General features: G+C 42.2%; 1 protein-coding gene across 1 annotated transcript in view; it reads left to right on the forward strand.

Annotated features, from left to right (window-relative positions):
• The window catches only part of mapk8ip1b (mitogen-activated protein kinase 8 interacting protein 1b), a 28,168-nt gene extending 7,421 nt beyond the window's left edge, over positions 1 to 20,747 (forward strand). The window contains exons 2-11 of the mRNA XM_053438048.1: positions 3,965 to 4,222; positions 9,788 to 9,869; positions 11,422 to 12,567; positions 14,691 to 14,766; positions 16,012 to 16,193; positions 16,406 to 16,509; positions 17,446 to 17,562; positions 18,207 to 18,277; positions 18,562 to 18,660; positions 19,475 to 20,747. Of these exons, the coding sequence (XP_053294023.1) occupies positions 3,965 to 4,222; positions 9,788 to 9,869; positions 11,422 to 12,567; positions 14,691 to 14,766; positions 16,012 to 16,193; positions 16,406 to 16,509; positions 17,446 to 17,562; positions 18,207 to 18,277; positions 18,562 to 18,660; positions 19,475 to 19,547 (2,208 nt within the window). The 3' untranslated portion in view covers positions 19,548 to 20,747. The remainder of the gene's footprint in view (positions 1 to 3,964; positions 4,223 to 9,787; positions 9,870 to 11,421; positions 12,568 to 14,690; positions 14,767 to 16,011; positions 16,194 to 16,405; positions 16,510 to 17,445; positions 17,563 to 18,206; positions 18,278 to 18,561; positions 18,661 to 19,474) is intronic.
• The last annotated feature ends 615 nt before the right edge of the window (positions 20,748 to 21,362 follow it).

Raw genomic sequence — 21,362 nt, forward strand, 5'->3', positions numbered from 1 at the left:
CTCATCCACATGGTAACAGCAGACAGGATGTTTAATCATATTCAGCTGTTTGCTCATATTCATGCATCATTCATAGAGACACCAGCACCAGGTCTAAACTGGGACTGATCAGCAGAATCAGCTGGAGCCACTGGTGACATGTTCTGTCCTGGTCTGTGTGGATTCATTCACAGTTAAAATACTGGTAACAATCAGGCAGCAGAAAATGTGGAACAGGTCAAAATTATCACGTTGTGTTAGAAGACAGTTACACATGTAGCTGACAGGGACTGACTTTATAGTTTGATTTATTTTTCACACATTAAATACAAGATCAACACATTATTTATGTGTCCATTATTATAGAGGGTTTATCAAAGCTTTATTTAATGCTCCCTGAAACCAGTTTGAGCTGGAAAACCAAAACACAACAATTTGAAAAGGGTAAACAAGCCTGTGGAGCTGAGTGTAGTTTGTCACATTATAGATGTGACAACGTTTTATATAATAACAGAATGTTGTCACTGAATATTATGTTTTAAAACGTTTTCCAATATTTTCTGTCAAAGAATCTGATGTCACATCTGTGTACATTCATTTACACCAGATGTTAAGACTTTTCTCTAAATGTGTTTATTTGTAAACTGTTTAAATTACAGTCTTATTTTCTGACTCCATGTTTTGAGTGATTTTCATTTTTCTTGTGTTGTTGTTGTGGTCTACGTGTTGCCTGTGTGATTCCCCGTCTCCGGCTGCTCTGATTGGTCGAGAGACAAGCGTCACTGCAGCTTCTCCTCAGCATCCTCATCCTCACTGAGCCCCCTGTCTCCTAGCAACTAGGGCCAGGCTCTCTTAAAAGGGGGCCAGTTAAAAAATGTCTTTATGAGCAGATATTGATCTTCAGCAGGTGTAAAGTTAGGTGGAAGAAGAATAGGATGAGGAAAAGGGAAAGAAAAAGAGAGTGGTTGTATTTTTTATTACAAAAACAGATATGAAAGAAGTGTGAGCGGAGCATCTTCTGACAACACATCAGAAAACAGAGGGAGTTATGGGTGATGATGGATGAATGGTTGGATCATTGAAGGATGGATGGATGGATGGTTGGATTATTGAAGGATGGATGGATGGATTGATAGTGGGTTGAATATTTGATGTTGATAAAAGCATCGGCCCAATCGACATGTAATGTAAAGAGATGGACTGATAAATGATGAATGGACAGATCCTTGATAGATAGATGGATTTATGAATTGACAGATTTACAGCTGATTGATGGTTTGATTTAATGAGAGCGATAAATGGATGGATGGATCATTGAGAGATGGCTGGAGGTATTAACAGGTGGATGGATTGTTTTATGAATGGACGGACAGATGGATGGATGGATGGATGGATGGATTTGTAAATGAATGGATAGATGGATGGAGCTATAAACAAGTGGGCAGATGTTTTTGAATTTGTTTGTTTTAAATAGCAGGAACCATAACCATCCGGAAAATTATCGACTTTTGTTCATTTCCGTAATTTCTAGAGAAGGTTTCTCTGCTTCATAGATTTACCTTAAGTTTAACATATGTCCTGTGATATTTCTTGACGTTACCAGACATCAAAGTCAGCCTGAAACCATTGTTGAATAAAAACTACATTTGGAGAAAAATTTGAAAAGCGACAACACTTTTTTTATTGGTATTAAATCCAAAAATGTGGACTTTCAGGCACGATGATCCCTGAATAGAAAAGCAGCTACACACACTTTCCATTTTAGTCCCAATACAAAGGGACTGATACGACACAACCCCTTCTCACACAAACACACACGTACACACACACACACACACACACACACACACGCACACAATCCTCTTTTCTTTCTTCATACAGAGATAGAGAGAGACTTTCAAATATCTGCGATTGGCGTCTTGCTGCATACAAATGTGCTTGAAGGCAACACTTAGCCGGTGGGGTCGGATTAACCTCTATTCCATTCACCCTCCTGTGAGTTCGCTTGCACCATCTGCAGCAGCACACACACACACACACACACACACACACACACACACACACACACACATGCTAATACCCACTATGTTACTTTCACAAAGAAAAGACATGTAATTATCTTCATAACGCATCCGTTCGCCAATGCACATCAAACGTGGAGGCGTGTGCATGTTGAAATAAAGACAATATAAGGTTTATACTTTAAGGTTTTATTCCTAAAGATGATTTTTAGTTATTTGATTGATTGGAAAATGTAGGTCAATTCAAAAGGAGTCTTGTTGAACTCTCGGCGATTCTATCCCCTGGGAAATAATCCAGACTGTGGCGAATGTGGTTATCATGGCGGCTGAGTGTTTACACAACGGTGAGACAGACTCTGGATCTGCTCTTAAAGGAGCACATTGCAAAAAAAAAGCTGATTGAATCTTTTCCCATTGCCGGTAAATGAGTTCTAATTCATTTCCCAATTATCTGACTCATTTGTAAGAACAGGGTGATACATGATCAGGTATTGTCTCACTAAGATAAAAGACTAGATATAATAACATAATACAGATTATGTGAAAATAAAGGTGTGTAATTAATTGAGTTGGTGGTTTATTGTTGGGTTTTTGGAAAAGCTGCTTGTTCACAGTTTTGCATTTTGCTTCATCAGGAAATTACCTTTTTAGCAAATTTGCTAAAATTATTCAAATCTTTGCAAACTCTTAACAGGAAGTTAAAGCCTCTTAACGTGTCTGATGAAATAATCTAAAGACTTGTTGGGCTTAAGAAGTCAAAGTGACTCCAGTGGAGTATTGAATGTGACATCCTGGATCAGTGTGTTACTAATGTGTTGTGTACATGGACATTTTTTTTGGGGGGGGGGGGGTTTGTTTATGTGCAGCAAAGAGGGAGCTGGAGACAGTAATAAGCTTAACTGTGACTCAGTGTCAGAGTGTTTCTTGTCTGTGTGTGTGTCTGTGTGTGTGTGTGTGTGTGTGTGTGTGTGTGTGTGTGTGTGTCTGCGGTGATGGTGAGTAAAGCAGACTGTTGCACTGGCCCACTGGCCTCTGACTTACCATCTCTCCTGTCACTTGGGTTCATGTCAGTGTCGAGGTGAAGCACATTCACAGAAAGCTTCTCTGACGTGTGAAAGTTATCGGCAAAGTCGGACATTTAATATATATATTTTATTTTATTTAGACTAACATCATGTCACAGATTGGTAAAAATAGTATAAATCCTGTATAGTAAATATCCAGGATGTTTTATTGTGTACTTTTACTTAAAATCAATTACAAGAAGGATAAATATAGATTATCATCCTTTATTTTCTATTTATTATTCTCAAGTATGGGGATTTGCATCGTCTTAGTTTTGAAAAAGCCCTCGTTGACTCTTATCGTTGATGAAACTACTTGTGTCCTGTGGCAGCTGCAGGGATCCTCTCAGTGGCTTCCCGTCTGTCAACAAGGCTATCTCAAAAACACATAACTATCTCTGGCTGGAAATAACCAGAAACACGTTAATAAACACATATATGATTGACACAGCTTTCAATACTTCCTCGATAAAACTGAAAAACAGCAAATCTCTGCTTCAGATCCTGTGGTCTGTGTTTATATGTCGTTAAAAAAAGGCTCGATCGCTTCTCTAGATAATAAACCCTGATCTAAAGAGGCTGGAATGGGAGAAGCCCTGTGACCCTGAACCGATCGGACCACGTCCACGCTCTCATGTACCGTCGGGGGGGGACATGTTGTCATGAGCTGAGGCTCCTCTCCGACTCGGCTCTAAGCTGCTCAGTGTCGGCAGTGACAGTGTTACAGCCTGTAGAGACAGAGCTGCTTCTAATTGGCCGGCTCAGTCTCCTCATCCCTTCCACATCACATCCACTCTCTCCCTCTCTCTCTCTCTCCCTCTCCCTCTCCCTCTCCCTCTCTCTCTCCCTCTCTCTCTCTCACCGCCTCGACTGACGGAGAGTCTCCTCCAATCCCTGCAGGGCCATGTGAGGCGAGGAACCAATCACACGTCGGTGAGGGCAGAGCTGGGCGCCGTCGGCCACCTCCAGGCAGAGATGCTTCATTTGGACCTCATAGACGGTGCTGAGGGCTTCCGCGGCGATCAGGAGACATTGAAGGCGTCCGCCATCGCCCCCCCGCCGGCCACCAAGGACCCTGCAGCGCCTGTGACCATGGACACCTACCGGCCCAAGAGACCTACGACCCTTAACCTCTTTCCAATCGTGCCACGCACACAGGTAAAGCCTCAATTGATCTTACACACACACACACACATGCACACACACAAACACAGACACACACACAGACACACAGGGATGAAAATGTATCGACATCCAGTGGGAGTGGAGTGGAATGTTTCACTGAAGGAGATTTAACTCACAAAATATGAGATTTACAAATGGGGGGTCGTGATTGGACGACCTGCGTGACATCACCACTGGATTCATCACCAGTCCTCCTCTGACAGGATTTGTTTACTGGACCGAACAATAGCCTCAGTTGTCACGAACAAATCGGTGCCCGTCTCTGTGTGTGTTCCAGTGCTGCCCCAGCTTGTGACTCTCTGTGTGTGTGTGTGTGTTTGTTTGTGTGTGTGTCTGTGTGTGTGTGTGAAAAGAACCATTTTGTGGTTCTTTTCACAAAATGAAAAGAACCTTTCATTTTGTCTTGAAAGGTTCTTTCTAGCTTAACACAATAAGGTCTTGGTAAACTTTATGCATAGCGACAGAATGCACAGTGTCCTCATAAGTATAGACACACTCATACCTGCACTGTCACGCACCGCCTCACCCAAACACACATGCTCATGCTTGTGGGTGTTGATGACGCAGCAGTGTGTGTGATTCTGTGTATTTTTTTGTAATGAACGACACACATTTATCATCTGTGATCAGCAGGATGACAATGTTTGTCTGGAGCTATAAATAATCCAATGAATCAGTTTGTTAATGTGAGAACACTTTGTCTAAGTTTTGTTTAGGTTAAGGTTTCGGGAAATGTTGTTGTTCGGGTTAAAAAAATAAGTTTAAGACTAGAGAACGATTGTGTCGTCCACAGACAAGTGGAAACAAACAGTCTGAAGATTTAGTCACCTGACTTCCTCATTAAGGGCTTTGTGACCTGAACCTTCAACCCCCTGGTGGCTGGCTGCAGTATAGGTCATAAACCCAGCCTTCTGCATCACATAGAATATCACATATTGATTTTTCTGGTAAGTTTGGTTTCGATTGGTTTATTTGAAGATATAAAAGCGGTATGAAGGATCCTGATTGGCCGCTGAGACTGACTGGCGATTTGTCGAGCTTGCGTATCGATGAAACCTCGACACCATGTCGTCCATCTTTATAAACAGTCTATGGTTCAAACTAAATATATTTCACTAAACGACAAACCTCTAAAGAATCATTACGGCTTCTATCAGATGTTATCATTGCGTCCACCGTTGATGGGATTCCCTCAACAAAGTCCCGCACAGCAACAGACGTGAGCCGCCAGTTAATGAAGTGAAGGATTATTAGCACCCCCGACATTAGCATTCCTCTGCTGTGACGTCTCCAGAGGGAAGATCGATCGTCCCTCTCAGCGTCGTCTCTGTCTCGACCCCCGAGGACAGTCTCTGTCTCTTCAGCTGGCAGGATGTCCAGTTGTCTGTCCGGTGTTTGGTTCTGGATCCAGAAGGTTTATCGTGACACGTTCGGTCAAAACAGCCGCTGCACTGATGAAAGTGAGAAACGTCTTTAAAGCTGCAGAGTCATTCCAGTGCGTTAAATTATAAACTCAAGGAAACAACAAGTGAAATTAATTATATCTTCATTTCCTGCTAATTTATACGATTATGTATCTGAGAAAATGTTTGAATTCATAAGAGCCAGGTTCCACAGGGATGTAAGAGCACCTACATGGTGATACTAGTTATGCAATGTATATAGTAATATATAGGATAGTGACTCAATACACACACACACACACACACACACATACACCCTCCCCCACAATGCACCCTGTCAACATGATCAACCCATGCAGCACTATACGTGTCTCTGCTTATGAGGTGGAAACAAGCCCACTGTACTCGCTGTGGTGCCTATGTTCTATGTGTGTGTGTGTGTGTGTGTGTGTGTGTGCGTGTGTGTGTGTGTGCGCGTGTGCGTGTGTGTGTGCGTGTGTAAGCTGTCAGAACTGGAAAGCATAAAGGAAATAATTGCTTTGAAACATTTGTTCTCAGAGACTCTTCATGTCTCCTGCATGGCACCTTTTTCGCACACACACACACACACACACACACACACACACACACACACACACACACACACACACACAAATCAGATTATAAATCTCCCATTGTTATTTGAGTGAAATCTTCCTGAAATTGACCTTTGGATGAACCTTTAAGACGTGAAGCAACACAATCTCATTTACATACCATCCACCAGCAGCAGATCTGGGATCATTTTGTATGTGCAGAGGTTTAAATGTTCGTGGTATTAATTTGACTGTTTGTTGTGACTGTGATCTTTTAATAATTAGTTTCAAAGTTTCAGCGACGACTAAAAAGCTTTGGTTTAAAATGATGTCAATCATATCTGTTCTGTTTCAGAGTTTGACACATAAAAATAAGGTTTTATGATCTTATGATGATATTCGAGTAAGTTAATTGATTTAGTTCTAATCCTGAAATACACAAATTGACTTGTTTACCTTGCACAACAACACTTGAGACACTGCTGCAGCTTTACGAGCTCTAACAAACGGAGACTGCAGGTTAAGTCCGGAGGTGCGTGGGTTGAGATGAGCTGCTCGAGGGCTGATGACAGTTTAACTCAGACTGAGAACTACAAAGAGCAGAAAGGGACAAACACACTGGCTGACTGTTTCCAGGTCAGTGGATCAGTGGAGATGCAGAACGTGCAGTTAGCTCTGCATCGTTTGAATATGAGTCAAGGTTAGAGGCGTGACACTTTATTTTTAGATGCAACTATTTGCCAGGAGCCAGCGTCTGTGCCAGAGAATTAAAAAAGATGAGACAGTAGATATTCTTTAAACCTGTTTTTGAAGAGAAAATAACTGATCTGTGGTCAGGCGGCTCGTTTTATTTCTCAGATCGTCTCAGCTGAAGTAGAATGATTCCACAGATATTTATCTCAGGGAGGATTCCTAATCTGAGTCTAATCTCTCATCTGGCTGCAGCACGCTCCTTATGTTCAAGTGTGTGTTTGTGTGCGTGTGTGTGTTTGTGTGTGGGACACAATACACCCTTAAGTCATATAAAAAATAATGGAAGGGGGTTTAAATATTTGCTTCCATCTTTCACTGACTGCAGGATAAAAACATCCCATAATAACCAAATGCTTTGAGATAAAAACTAAAAATGATAGAAATATCAGAAGGTTATGACACAAATCGACTTTCTGATTCAAACGTAAACAAGTTGCCAAATTGTGTGATTCAGTCTTTTCTTGTTCTTGCCTCATGCTCCCAGATCTAAATTATTACTTTGCATTGTGTTGTCATTATTTGCCAGAATTACACACAAACCAATTTGTAATCTGATAAACTCCTGGAGATAATCCACATGAAGGAAGGCATCTATAACCCCTGGATTAACTGTACCACACAAACTCTCTGTTACTTTTAAAGGACTGGAGGCGACTGTGAGTCAGGAGAAGAAGACGTTTTAAATAGGGATGCACCGATATGGAAATTCTTGGCCAATAGCCGATATCGATATTTTGTTTATTTAGTTTTTGTTGTTATTCATTCACCCTTTTGTGCCAGGAAAATAATAAGTCATTATTTAAAAAGCACTATTTCAAACTATTTCAGCTCTTCACTCTTATCTTTTAATGAACACAAATTCAATCCGATTTTTGAAACAATCTTAAGATTAACTAAACTTTATTTAAAGGTGACATATAAACCCATTTTATCACAGATGATATTGTTCCTTTGGGTCTTAATGAAATGTCTTTAACATATTTTGGTCAAAATACCGCAAGGATGATTTCAAACAGCAACTTTTTACAGTTATATTTTCGGTGTTTTAGCAGAAGTAGAGTTAAATATACTCGGGACAGAATCAAAACTCTTATACTTGACTCTCAGTTGGTAAATAGTTCATATTGTTATGGCTCCACGCCGGGGACAGCCTGAGGCCGGAGGCGCTATGTCTTCAGCTTGTCTCTCCGTCCCGATCCCGTGAACACGATGATATCTCAAGAATGACAAAGGTCAAAGGTCAAGGCCAGGATGGTCTCACAAAGTATGTTGATGTTGTTTCTTGAAAGCGATCATCTTAAGATCGGCTCGAGGGAATGTCATCAAATTTGGTTCAAACATTCACTTTGACTCAAAGATGAACCGGTACCATTTTGGTACTTAAAGGTCAAAAGGTCACGTATCCTAGTTTTATATGAAAAGGGTTAAGTAAGAAATATTAACACAGAAACTGCACTGGCTGGGGGAGTCATTTTTTTTTTCCATTCATGTGTGTCTGTGTGGGTCGGTGTGTGTGTGCGTGTGTGAGGCCTACAGACAAATTTGGATGTGTTGTTGAAATAGTCATGAGTTATCAGTCAATCCCACTAGATCTTAGTCACACACAAGCACACACACACACACACACACACACACACACACACACACACTCCTTACTGGTGCTGCTGTCTCCCACCTTCTAATGCATGCGTTACCGTGGCAACAGCTCTGTCTTCGCCTGTAACTGTAATGTGAGTCATGCAGTGGGCGGACTGGGGGGGTGGTGGGGGGGGGGGGGGAACACACACACACACACACACACACAATCTTATTCTGGACAACACGTCGTCTTCACAGGAGTTTCCAGTTCTCCTTCCATCTGTTAAACGTCCCTCTGCTGAACCTTGTGTGTCTCTGAGGTTTGCTTTAACATTCTAGTTAAAGTTAAAGTTTTGATCATGTGATGAAGAGGGGACGAGGCTGGAGACAAATGTTACTGGTTGAACTTTTCAAGTCTCCTCCTCCTCTGACTGGGTGTGGTCAGGAGTGGGCGTGACCTCCCCCGATGATCACTCCCTCTCACACTGATCGTACTCTTCTACAACTCTGAACAAGTGAAGGGCAGCCAATCAAAGGTTTTTATTGTGTTTTTTTCTTGATTTTCTATATTTCAAAAAATCTGAATGAAAGTCAGACAGTTTTGTGAACTTACATTTTTAAAATGAGACGTGAAATGAAGGAAAAGGAAGTTTGTGTCGTAGTTTCCAGAGAATGATCTTCCCCGACAACTTCCCAAAACAGCAGAGAGACTGTGTGAGTGTGTGTTTGTGGGTGTGGGTGTGTGTGTGTGTGTGTGTGCGTCTGTCCGTGCGTTTGTGTGTGTTTCCCAGTCGCTTGGGTAAAAGGTCTAGTTCCCCTTTAAATGCACACCACGGAGCACGGACAAAAGAATCCCTGCTCATTCAAATGAATGAAAGCTTTGTGTGTGTGTGTGTATGTGTGTCTGTGTGTCTCTCTGTGTGTGTGTGTGTGTGTGTGTGTGTGTGTGTGTGTGTGTGTGTGTGTGTGTGTGTGTGTGTGTGTTGTGTGTGTGTGTGTGTGTGTGTAAACTGATAGAAAGAGACAGGGAGCGAGAGAGACCGGGGACAAAAAGTTGTGTACATTGAGCGTCAGGATCCAGAACTCACTGACCAAACCTCCCTCTCCTCTCTGTCGCTCTTTTCCTCTCTTTACTCCGTCTGTTTTCCTTTCCCACAACTCCCTTCTTCTCCTCCTCCACCTCCTCCTCCTCCTCCTCCTCCTCTCTTTCTTCCTCTGCATCTCCACAGGACACGTTAAACAACAACTCCTTCGGGAAGAAGTACAGTTGGCAGGAGAAGGTGTCCGGCTCCTCGTCGCCTCTGAAACCAGGTGAGTTTTCCTTTCTCTCTCCACAAAACACACGTTTCAGTTGAGTTGTCAGTTATTTATTTTTATTGACACCTAAGATGTGCACAGATATTATTATTATTATAGACACTATTCATCCTTGTGCTACCAACACGGCAGCTGAACGTGTGCATGTGATTTGCATTGATCCTGGCAGGACGTCTGTGTCTCTGATCCCCAGGGGACAGTGTTAAAGCTTGGATTAGCTATGCTGGGCTAAGTGTAGCTAGCTGAGGCAATGGTATATTGTGTGCGTGTGTGTGTGTGTGTGTGTGTGTCTGTGTGTGTGTTATCCAGCTTGGGGCTTAGCCAGCCGGGAGCTGTCGTGGCTCATTGTAACAGCTCTTTTCAGAGCGGCATGTGGGGGGGGGGGGGGGGGACCAACCAACCAAACTCACTGCTAATGACTCAACGCTGCGGGAAAAAGTGATAAATTACTTATATTCTCAAATATCTGAAGAAACACTGCGAAAAAACCCCGAAAAAAATTATATATATCATAATAACATAATCAACTTCCCTCGTGCTTCATTCAAGTCGTGGTGGTAGAAGGCAGAATGGGAATATTCCCAGAATCCACTCTGCAGCCAAATGTTGATCCAAAATTTACTTAATTAATTAACTTAATTAAGTTCATTTAAATATATTTAATTATAAGATTGAATTTATACATCAATAGAGGATGTAATCAGGTAATCCAACTATGCAAGTCGCTCCAGCTAAGAACATAAATATATGAAGACCGAGACAATAACAATAAATACAAATAAAAACAAATTAAAGGCATGAGTAAAGTAGTAAAATATTTGTAAAAAAAAACCTACATGTGCATTATAATACAATATATAAAAAGAAGCGTTGAGTAACTTGACTTAAGAATGTTTCAAAGGCCTTTTCTGGAAATTCATCTAATTCAGAGGAGCCATAAATTCAAGCTTTCCACCAGACTGTGGTGAAACCGATTAAATAATAAACACAACTGTTAGTATTCACATGCAGATTAGCAACTGACATCACACAGACCCACAGACAAAGGATCACAGACACAATATCGTTATTGTTGAATGTTCAAATATTTTCAAAATGCCAAACTTTAATTTTAAACTAGCCATTCTGCTCCATAAATTCTATAAATAATAAAACATAGAGAACTCACGTGTCGTTTTGTTTTCCTGTATTTTCTGACGTCATCCTCCCCAAGTGAATACATCATGCCTGGATTACCCGGCACCGGATTATGACATAACGCTTCAATCACCTTCTCCTGGCTGCGCCCTGAATTTGATGAGTAATGAGGATTTAGCTGCGTAATCCTCACTTCTGTTACCTAATCATCTTCCTGTTTGTGCTTTGCTTCATCCCTGTGCATTCGCTGCCATGCCGGCCTTCGCGTCTGCTCCTGCGTTTGCCTGTCGGTCATGTCTGCGTCCCTGCATCATGTATGCTTACTCCGTGTGCGTGTCTGGCCTCTGTGTGTGCCTGTGTGTTTGTGCGGCCGTGTGCGTGTTGTTGTCTGCGCCCGCCCCCTCTCTAGGTGAGCTCACCCCCCCGCACGAGCACAGCTGTCTGAGCGACGAGGACAAGGTGCAGGGCGGCGGAGCACAGACCAAAGACCGGGGGACCTCCACCGACGGGCCCTGCAGACACGGCTCCGGACACTCGCACGGCTCCACCACGGCCGCGGTGACGCGCTCCAAACTGCAGGAGAAGCCACCGGCTCCCCCGCCACCGCAGAACTACACCCCGGCTCCCCTGTATCCTGCAGGGAAGGTCGATGGAACTGGGAACCACCGGGAGAGGATCCGCTACCACACGGAGGTTCACGTGGAGCCCACGGAGGAGATCTATCTGACTCCTGTGCAGCGTTCTGACGAATCTCTAGAACCGCCGACCACTCAGGACCGGCCTTATCTCTCCCAGCAGACCGAGCAGGGCCGTATGTCCATCAGCTCAGACACTGAGGGCCCGCCTCCCTACCAGCCCCTCCCAGATCGGACAAACCCCTCCATCTACGAGGAGGACGAGGTCTACGTCCCCCCCCCCTCGTATGCGTCCTGTGTAGAGTCCCTCATCACGCCGCCCAGCATGGCTCTCTCAGCTCGCTCCTCCCTCGCCCTGGACCTCAGCTTGAAGGGGGCAGGGACGGGGGCCGGGGCTGTGCTGAGAGCAGGGTCCTCGGTGGAATATGTGGACGCCACAGATGAAAGCTACTGTGGAGAGGACGAGGACGTGGACAGGATAATAATGGACGGGAGAATGAGGAAGCGCGTAGGAAAAGGAGGAGGCGGTGGCAGATCTGCCCCGCCAAGGACTTCCATGAGCTCGGAGGCCAGCGGCCTTTCGTATGACTCAGTCAAATACACGCTGGTGGTGGACGAGCACGCTCAGCTGGAGCTGGTCAGTCTCCGTCAGTGCTACCAAGGCTACAGTGACGACAGCGACACGGCCACCATCTACGACAACTGCGTCTCCTCGCCCTACGAGTCGGCCATCGGCGAGGAGTACGAGGAGGACGAGGAGGACGAAGAGGACGAGGAGGACGAGGAGGACGGGGCTCAGATGGGAGGAGTCAGGAGAGAGGCCACCGCTCGTCTCTCTGAAGACTCCACACCTGAGGCCGACCTGCACTTCTCCAAGAAGTTCCTCAATGTCTTCATGAACGGACGCTCCAGCTCCTCCAGTAAGTTATTTCCATTAGGGTTTGATGGGTTGTTCTTTGTGTTAAGGCTGTTTAACTCTAACACTAAGGGTTTAGTTTAAATGAAATATTCATAAATTGAGATTGTCACATATTTTTAGAGGTGGAGGTGAAAATGTTTTGGTCATGTGTTGATTCTGCTGGAATTAGATGATAATGTAACACAATGAACTATTCCAAGACAACAAAAGCTTTTAGTGAGATTGATCGAATGCAAAGCAGCAGAATACACGAAACTTCATCAAAAGTAATATTTAACATGCAATCTTTGATTTCTAACCATAATTAACTAACAATAAAAGAGGCCGAGCGAGGGAAAGAGAGAGAGAGAGAGAGAGAGATGCATAGTTTGTTAGCTTGAACAAGAGAATAATGTATTTTTTCGAAGAGATGGTGCGATCCATCACTTCAGAAGATTCCTCAGTCATCCAGGTCGTAGGCTTGATTCTATTTCATTATCAGAATACAAATCTGCAGTTCCCATGAAACGTTGTGTGAAACAGAGCCGGCTGCTCTGTGCACGTCCCTGTGAACACACAGTCACTCAGCACTGAGTCCTGTCTGGAGGAATTGGCAGCTTGGTGGAAAAGGATTAAAGTGACGCGGCTGATGATGAGTCCAGAGATTCTCATGAGCTGGAACAGACCTGTACAGCTCAGACCTTCATCCACATGACTGGACACTGGGACTGTAGGTCTGATTGAGGTTTGAATTCGTAAAATAGTACAAATTTAAGGTTAAAATCATGATTAAAAGTCTACAGAGCAATAAGGTACTATTACTGAGAGATAATAATATCTTCTTAAGATGAATATAAACTCTTTTCAGAATGTGATTTACTTGAAAGTTGCACTAATTGAGGCCGTGTCTCCCGGCTCAGCTTGTGAATCTCTGCCTTGTTAATATCTTTATCAGCAGAGTGACAGCAGTGGGTTCAGAGCACAAACACAGCTGGACATTAAAATGACCAGCGGGGGGGCAGGAGCACTGAGCAAAAAAAAACGTGATCACTTTCACAAACAGGTTCTGAGCCTTTTTCTGGGCATTAAAACAAAGTTAGTCGATGTGTGTTAAGAGGAACTGAGGCAGGGACCTGGTTTTATATATATTATGTAGTTTTTCTATATTGTTTCTAAGCTAAATCAGCTGAAGGTTTATTCGCCACATCAAAGACAAATGAATAAAACTTTTCAAAGGCACAATTTGCCTGCAACTACATTTCTTGTGTCTTGACTAATCGCCGACCACTACAGCAAATCAAAGATGAAGATGGGTTGAATATCGAGGTGAAATTGCAGAGATCAAAAGATTCTGTAGTCTGAACATGGCATTACCCATAATGCAACTGAGCCACAGTTTGAGCTAGTATATGGATAAATGCAGTCGCGAGGAGAGGACTGGTGTCTAGTGAGTGTTCATTTCTTTCTGACTCCCACAACTTGTCATTTTTTCAACTTTAGCACCTGTAACAATTTTAACTTTGACTTGAAATTGACATACAATCCAAGACGCCCAGTTCAAGTTAGGGTTAGGGTTAGGGTTAACCCTTTTGTCACCGGAGGAAAGATGAGTCAGTCCCATCATCTGGAGACTTTGAATGAACTCTGCCGCTCGATGTGCTTTGAGCGACGGCTTCAATCTGCCAGTTTCCAGTTCTGCAGCTTTCCCACAATCTATAGATTCTCTCCCAGTGGAAAAGAAAGAGGACGACGGTCCTGAGGTGGAGGATTTACCTTCATTAGCCCTTTTGTCACCAATCTGAGTCATGGACCGACCCACATGACGCTGTTTATAAAGAGAGGATTCATTTAAGAGACACAGAGGGATTTGTGTGGTCATTTCCTCTAATGGTCCTCTATTGTTGTCCACTTGGACGCCGTCCATGTTTTTTACAGACTCATTAGAAACACCACAGCAAGCTCATCTAAATAACTGATGTCTCCTTTGGGAAAGTAGATAGAAATACACAAGGCTGAGCTGTGACACGCTTATTAAAGTGTGATTCATTGGTCGTAGGGAATCCATGCGAGCGCCAGAGTGAACACCGTGGGCCTCGGTTGTGTTTTCTGTTTGTTGAATGACTTTTCTTCTTCTTGGCGTTGAAGGTGCAGAGTCCTTTGGTTTATACTCGTGTGTCATAAACGGCGAGGAGAAGGACCAGAGCCACAGAGCCGTGTACAGGTGAGGAAGAGCTCCCCCATCATCATCATCATCATCATCATCATCATCATCATCATCATCATCATCATCGTCCTTAAGTGCACACTAAATCAAATAACATGACTCCAGGCCATGCTCGCACAGTGTGAGGTAGAACAAGTTAAGCAAATATCCTTTTTCATATGATACTTATTCAAAGAAACAAAACCAAAACACAGCTCATGGCTATTTAGAGCCGACGTATTGATAAAACACCACAGATGTTTTAAATAAGAAGTTTAGATAATGTCTCCAGGGTCATAGAGGACGACTTTAATACTCAACCAACTTTAAACATGTCCTTCAACTGCAAAACTAAAATTGTTTTCGGAGCAGGAAACACAAACTTGCTCTATGTGTCCACAGCAGCAGACAGACTCCAGCTGTCATCACAGACTTACAGATGTTGTTCGATAACCTCGGGGGCGGACACATGCACAGTGGAGGAGGGGAGGAGCCTCCGCTGGGCAGTCATGTGAATGGCAGCATCTCAGTGCATGAACAGATCATGTGATGATGCTTGATGTTATCAATGCATGGCTGAAAGCGGGGGGGGGGGGGGGGGGGGTACAGTTGGCCTTTGATAACGTGGGTTTCTATCTTTGCATAGTAGACTGGTCATACAAGAATGAAACCATAATATCCTGGAGCTTGCACATTTGATCAGAGTGCAGAGTCGTGATTATTTATTAAAACACAAATCTTTCACGTGGAGGCGGCAGTAGTGTTCGTGACCTTTAGGCCCGACCACCAGGGGGCGATCAAGAGAGGAATTGTCTTCACTTATATGAGCCGTCATGTCCATCTTCATACAGTGTATTGCGTCTCTTATGTCTCTGATATGTCTCTTACTGCAGCAGCAAGCTATTCTCTTGGTCACATGATAGTTTCAGGTCATATTAAGAGACTTTTGACTTTCCTCCATTCAATCCATTAGTTTGTTGTTCAGTCAAATACAGACTCAGACACAAATGAAGAGAAAAGAGAATTATTATTATCACAGTGTCTGAAGATTCTTGTGTATGGTTTAGTTCCTTTAAAACTTGGTTGCTGTTGAAATCAAAAGTGAATTAAAGCTTATTACAGTTTTGTGAACGACTCATAAATTTGAGTCGCTTCTTCGGGCTTTTACTTTGAAAATGAACCGGACATCCCGGCGGACAGAACCTGAGAGACGTTATTGCGTCTCTACAGTTTCAGCTGCATAACCGAATTTGTCCTCCACAGATTTGTCCCTCGCCACGAGGACGAGTTGGAGCTGGAGGTGGACGACCCGCTGCTGGTGGAGGTCCAGGCGGAGGATTACTGGTACGAGGGCTACAACATGCGAACTGGTGCCCGTGGGATCTTCCCGGCCTACTATGCTATAGAAGTGACCAAGGACACGGAGAGCTTCAAAGGAACCGAAGGTAACGACACCGAAAGACTTTGGATAATTTACAGTTGAACTATAAACAACTAGACAACAAGTATCTGGAACGTGAGTTTTTTTCCGTAAAGTTCTCTTAAAAATTCGCTCTGGATTTTGTATCTTGAATAAATTATTGTAAAATCATTTTTGTTATATTGTGTTTTCATGGGCTCTGACTTATGTTATCATTTAAATGTCCTTCCTGTGCAGTGAAGAGCAGTGAGTGGATGGACAGATACCGGCTGAAGTTCCTGGGCTCGGTCCAAGTCCCCTACCACAAAGGAAATGATGTTCTGTGCGCCGCTATGCAGAAGGTACCAGACTGATAAATGTGTTTTTTTGCATATTTTAGCTTTTAAATCATTTGACAACTATAGCAGAGTCGCCTCATGCAGCCGTTGTACCTTAACATGAGAACTTTAAAAATCATCGTGATGGCAGGACGGTGCTGAATGTGTGTTCTTGCTCTAGATAGAGAGATAGAGAGATAGATAGATGGATACTTTATTAATCCCGTGGGAAATTCAGATCATCCAGTAGCTTGTACACTTAACACATCACTGACATACAAACATAAATCACATAAATCACACACGGAGAACAAATTTACAGATACAGGAATGGAATGCAATGATGTGATTGTGTCAGTGTCCAGTAGGAAAGTGTCCTTGTGCTGCTGGAGTGGATAGTACAATGAAATATAAAATGTATATATATATAAAAACAGCAGAAAACTATTTAAATATAAATATCTAAATATATAAGAATATGTAGTGGTTCTCTATGTTCCTTTTAGAATTGACAGGATCTCAAACTGAGTGAAGTCAGTAGATGAAACTGTTGGAAAGAAGGTCGGACAGGTTGAAAAGCAATGCAAAATTGATGTAGATCTGTTAAAGACTCATTAAAAACCAGAGTTTATCTGCAAAATTCAGTCAGAAAGGTTTTTAAAATATCAAGAATTTAAGAATATAACAAACATGTAAAGACATGTGACATGATGTGAATTAAATGAGTCAGAGGATCTCCTGATGGTAATGTTTCCCTTTTGACTCTTCTAAACAATAACTATCTGAGTGTGTGACGTGTCCAGAAAACGTGCATTTAAATAAAAAGACACAATCACATGCATACATGAACATACCTTCATTATATCATTTTATTTCCATTTTATATAAATGAAAAAAGGTTCTTAATAATGTTTTGAGCTGTCAATGTTTGAGGGTTGATCTTCTCAATGTGTTTTCCAGATTGCCACCAACAGAAGGATGACAGTGAAGTACAACCCACCGTCCTCCTGCATCCTGGAGATCAGCGTGAAAGGCGTCAAACTGGCAGTTCAAGAGGATTATTACGCTTGTGACCGAGTAAGACGCTTTTTCCATGTGTCGTTTCTTTAGGGTTTAAGTCAAAGTTCATTGAAAACGATTGTGGCATATCGCCCCCATGTGGCTGCTAGTGGACAGTGCGGAAAAAACTATGTTTACTTGTGAATTTCCAAATCGAGCACTTTTAGACTTTTCACAAACATTTCAGAATCACTGAATTATTTTTCTTCACTTCATTGATTGAACAGTGATCCTCTTAACTTAAAAATAAATAAATATGATTTGTTAACCGGTTTTTAAAAGTTATAAATATGAATACAACTTTTTTCCTAGTGAGCGTCTTTTCCTGATGTATTGCTATTTTCCGCTAGTTTTGTCTACCACAAACTTTTCCACCATTAAAATTCTGCATATAACATAATGCATTAATAAATATATATTAGAGTAATTACTGACAGGAGCCACTTTACATATTAAGAACCCTGCTGCCAGTAACTCATCCATCAATCAATTAAATCAATCACGTTATATTTCTACAGCCCACATTCATCTATCACAATTTCTCTCATTGGGCTTAAAGGGAGCCTGTAAATGATCCATTGATAATAATATTTTTTTCAAAATCATTGTTCACATTAATTGTCTCCTATTATTTATTTTGTTTTTCTGTGTTGTTTTCCCAGAGTAATGAGTGCAGCCACTTCTTCCAGTTAAAGAACGTCTCCTTCTGCGGCTTTCACCCCAAAAACAGCAAGTAAGTGGAGCGCCTGAAGCAAAGGGTTCGGTCAGGGGGTCGAAACAAGTCAAAACCCAAACCCAGAAAATATAGACTGGACTGAAAAATGTTATGTTCTCAGCCTTTCACCACAAGGTGGTGCTTGAGAGCAACCAATCTACCTGACGTCAAACACAGACCTCAGCTGATCAATATCATTCCCAGGACTTAATGATGTAGGAAGGAATGAGATGATGATGCTGAATGTGTGGATTCTACTTCTGTGTAGCTCCTTCATGGTTTGTCCTCCGAACCCTCCGCAGGTATTTCGGATTCATCACGAAACATCCGGCAGACCAGAGATTCGCCTGCCACGTGTTTGTGTCTGAGAACTCCACGAAGCCCCTGGCCGAGTCAGTAGGGTGAGTCGCTTTATGAATATCCAGTCTGGGAGGTTCATAACCTACAGGTTGGCCAAGAACATTACCTGGAAGATTATCCCGGTAAAGATTATTAAATCTTGCAGCAGGAAAAAACAATCGTTATAAAGTTTAGAGTCTGATCCAGCTGCATGCTTCAAAACATACATTACATTATTTACAAGTCAAATTCAGAGGGTCAGAGAACACATGCGTCACAATGTGTAGTTAGCAGCAGTTTGAGGCAAAGCAGCAACACAACAAACCCACACACGAACCCTTTGGCCCAGAGTTCATTTCATAAGTGAATCGATACATAAAATAAGTCATACGCATTGCTATTGATGATTAATAACAAACAATACAGCACAATCAAATTAGTGGCAACAAGACGAGGATTAGTATTATATGTTTTATTTAAGATTATTTGTATTATTTATTGTTATTATTATAATTATTATTTAATCTGATTATTATTCAGAATTATTGTGTGTTTCATCATTTAAGAATATTTTTGTAATGATGAGATTATTCTTGTTATAACAGCGGTCATATTATTAATATAATTCAATATTTAACGTTTTTCCTTATGCTCTCCACCTAATTATTATTGTATATCCTTATATATTATAGGATTATTATGATATATATATTTAATTTGTTAACTGGCCTCTATTGACTGTCCTTGTCCTTTTTTTATTTATTTTATTCAATGTCTCTTCTCTCAGTTGAATAACTCAAAAAATAAGGAAGAAGACGACAGGAAGTGAATGTTTGAATATTTAGAATTGACTGTCTCGTGTTTCCTGTTTTGCAGGAAAGCCTTCCAGTTGTATTATAAGGAATTTGTGCAGTTATCGTGCCCGACAGAGGACATCTACTTGGAATAGCACTGCCCTGCCTTCAGCCACAGCTCTGTACATTACACTGTATCATACCTTAACGTTGCATGAGGGACAGAAATATTCTAATTTAAGATAAATACAAAATTAACCCATCTGACCAACGAGCAGGAGGATGAAGGATGGAGTATTGGAGCAGCGACGGAAAAAAAACCCTGAGGAGAAACAGAAAATATGCAAGATGGAGTCGGCTGCACACGGGGAAGCACAAACACTCGGCAGCGCCTGGAGCCCGGAGCCTCGTTTTTTTCCGGCAGGTGTGGCGCCGAAAAGCCCCGGGGGAAAAGGGACAGCTGATTTGACTGTCAACACTTAAAGTCTAAAAAATGAGGGAGGTGTACATTTACTGAGCGACATCCTCCCACTGACCACGTGCTCTGTGCTGTAGGAACCCTCTATCCTTTAACGCCACCTGGAATAAAGAGGTGATCCATCTTAATCCACCTGATCCACGATGTTTCAAAAACAAAAAGAAAACTGCTGGAGGGGATGTTCTCTGCATTTTCTTTGGGCTTGACTCAGATCTTTGTTTTGGACCGAAGGCCGAACCGAAATGAGATGATTTCTGTTACTTGTGTCCCCCAGCTTGTCCCGTTACCGCTGGCCCCTGAGCTGCAGTTGGAGGGATTCTAAAAAGTAGAACCTCAGCTCAACCTTTGCTAAAAGTATTGTGTGATTCATCACTGCACCTCAAGGAATCCTGAATAACCTTTTAATTCGGCTCCCACGATATGCACAGTAAACCTGAATTTCTCGTTCAATGCCAGACGCTTCTCTTCCGTGTGTTTTAATACGGTATGAAACCAGTGAGGAAGATCGATATCGCCCAACCGATATTAGGGGTTATTCAATTTCAGACACCGATATATCAAGTCATATATATGGATTAAAAAAAAGGTGGTTTTCATTCAACTTTCATGACAAAGAAATTAAATTGAGGCTCAACGTAGGTACAATTTTATCTTTTCTTTTAAGCATTATTAATTCTGTAAAAATATCCGTTTTCTTTTCAGCAAACGTAAACACAGATTCTGATATATCGGTGAAATACTCACATCGGCCAATTTCTTCCAGCCGACCAATGAATCTGACTCGACTACTGAAAACAGGAATAAACATCGGGTTTATTATAGAAGACGTGTGCGTGGATACACAGAACAGCCTCTGTGTGCTGTGCTGGAAGCTGCCCCCCCCCCCCCCCCGTACATCAGAAGTTTGAAACGCTCTTTCCGTGCGAAAGCCAAACTCCGGTGTCCTCAGATCTTCACGAGTAGTGCCTCTTTCTCATCGCATCATTTCCACCTCGCTCAGCGACCGTTATCACGACATTCTGAGGGATTTTCCATCGAGTGTATGTTTGAAGTTCAAGAGTTAGAATGCAGACGGAAGTGCAGGAGCATGTTTTCTTCTCCACTGACTGAACTGTACCTGTGCTGGGATCTATTTGATTTTTCTTCTTCTTGCCATATCTGTTTTAGACCAAGCAGGATCCAGTGAAACTGAGCTAATACAAAGCCTTATGTCTGAGAGGAATACTTTGAAGGGAGAAGACCCAATATGTAGAGATAGATCCATGATACTCGTAGGAACGTGGAAATCACGTGTAGGAAATGATGCATGTTTGAATATATTAAATAAGACACTTGCACATTAGATGCAGGCGAAGAATCGTCGAAACCAACCTTGATAATTAAACTGAGCTGGAGATTTTTAAATTTTAAAGTCCCATGAAATGCAAAAAAAATCCTGTTAGAATAAAAAAAAAAAAAAATAGCCATTATAAATATATATATGTATAATATA

Source organism: Pleuronectes platessa, chromosome 1, assembly GCF_947347685.1.
Source record: "Pleuronectes platessa chromosome 1, fPlePla1.1, whole genome shotgun sequence".
Classification (NCBI taxonomy): domain Eukaryota; kingdom Metazoa; phylum Chordata; class Actinopteri; order Pleuronectiformes; family Pleuronectidae; genus Pleuronectes; species Pleuronectes platessa.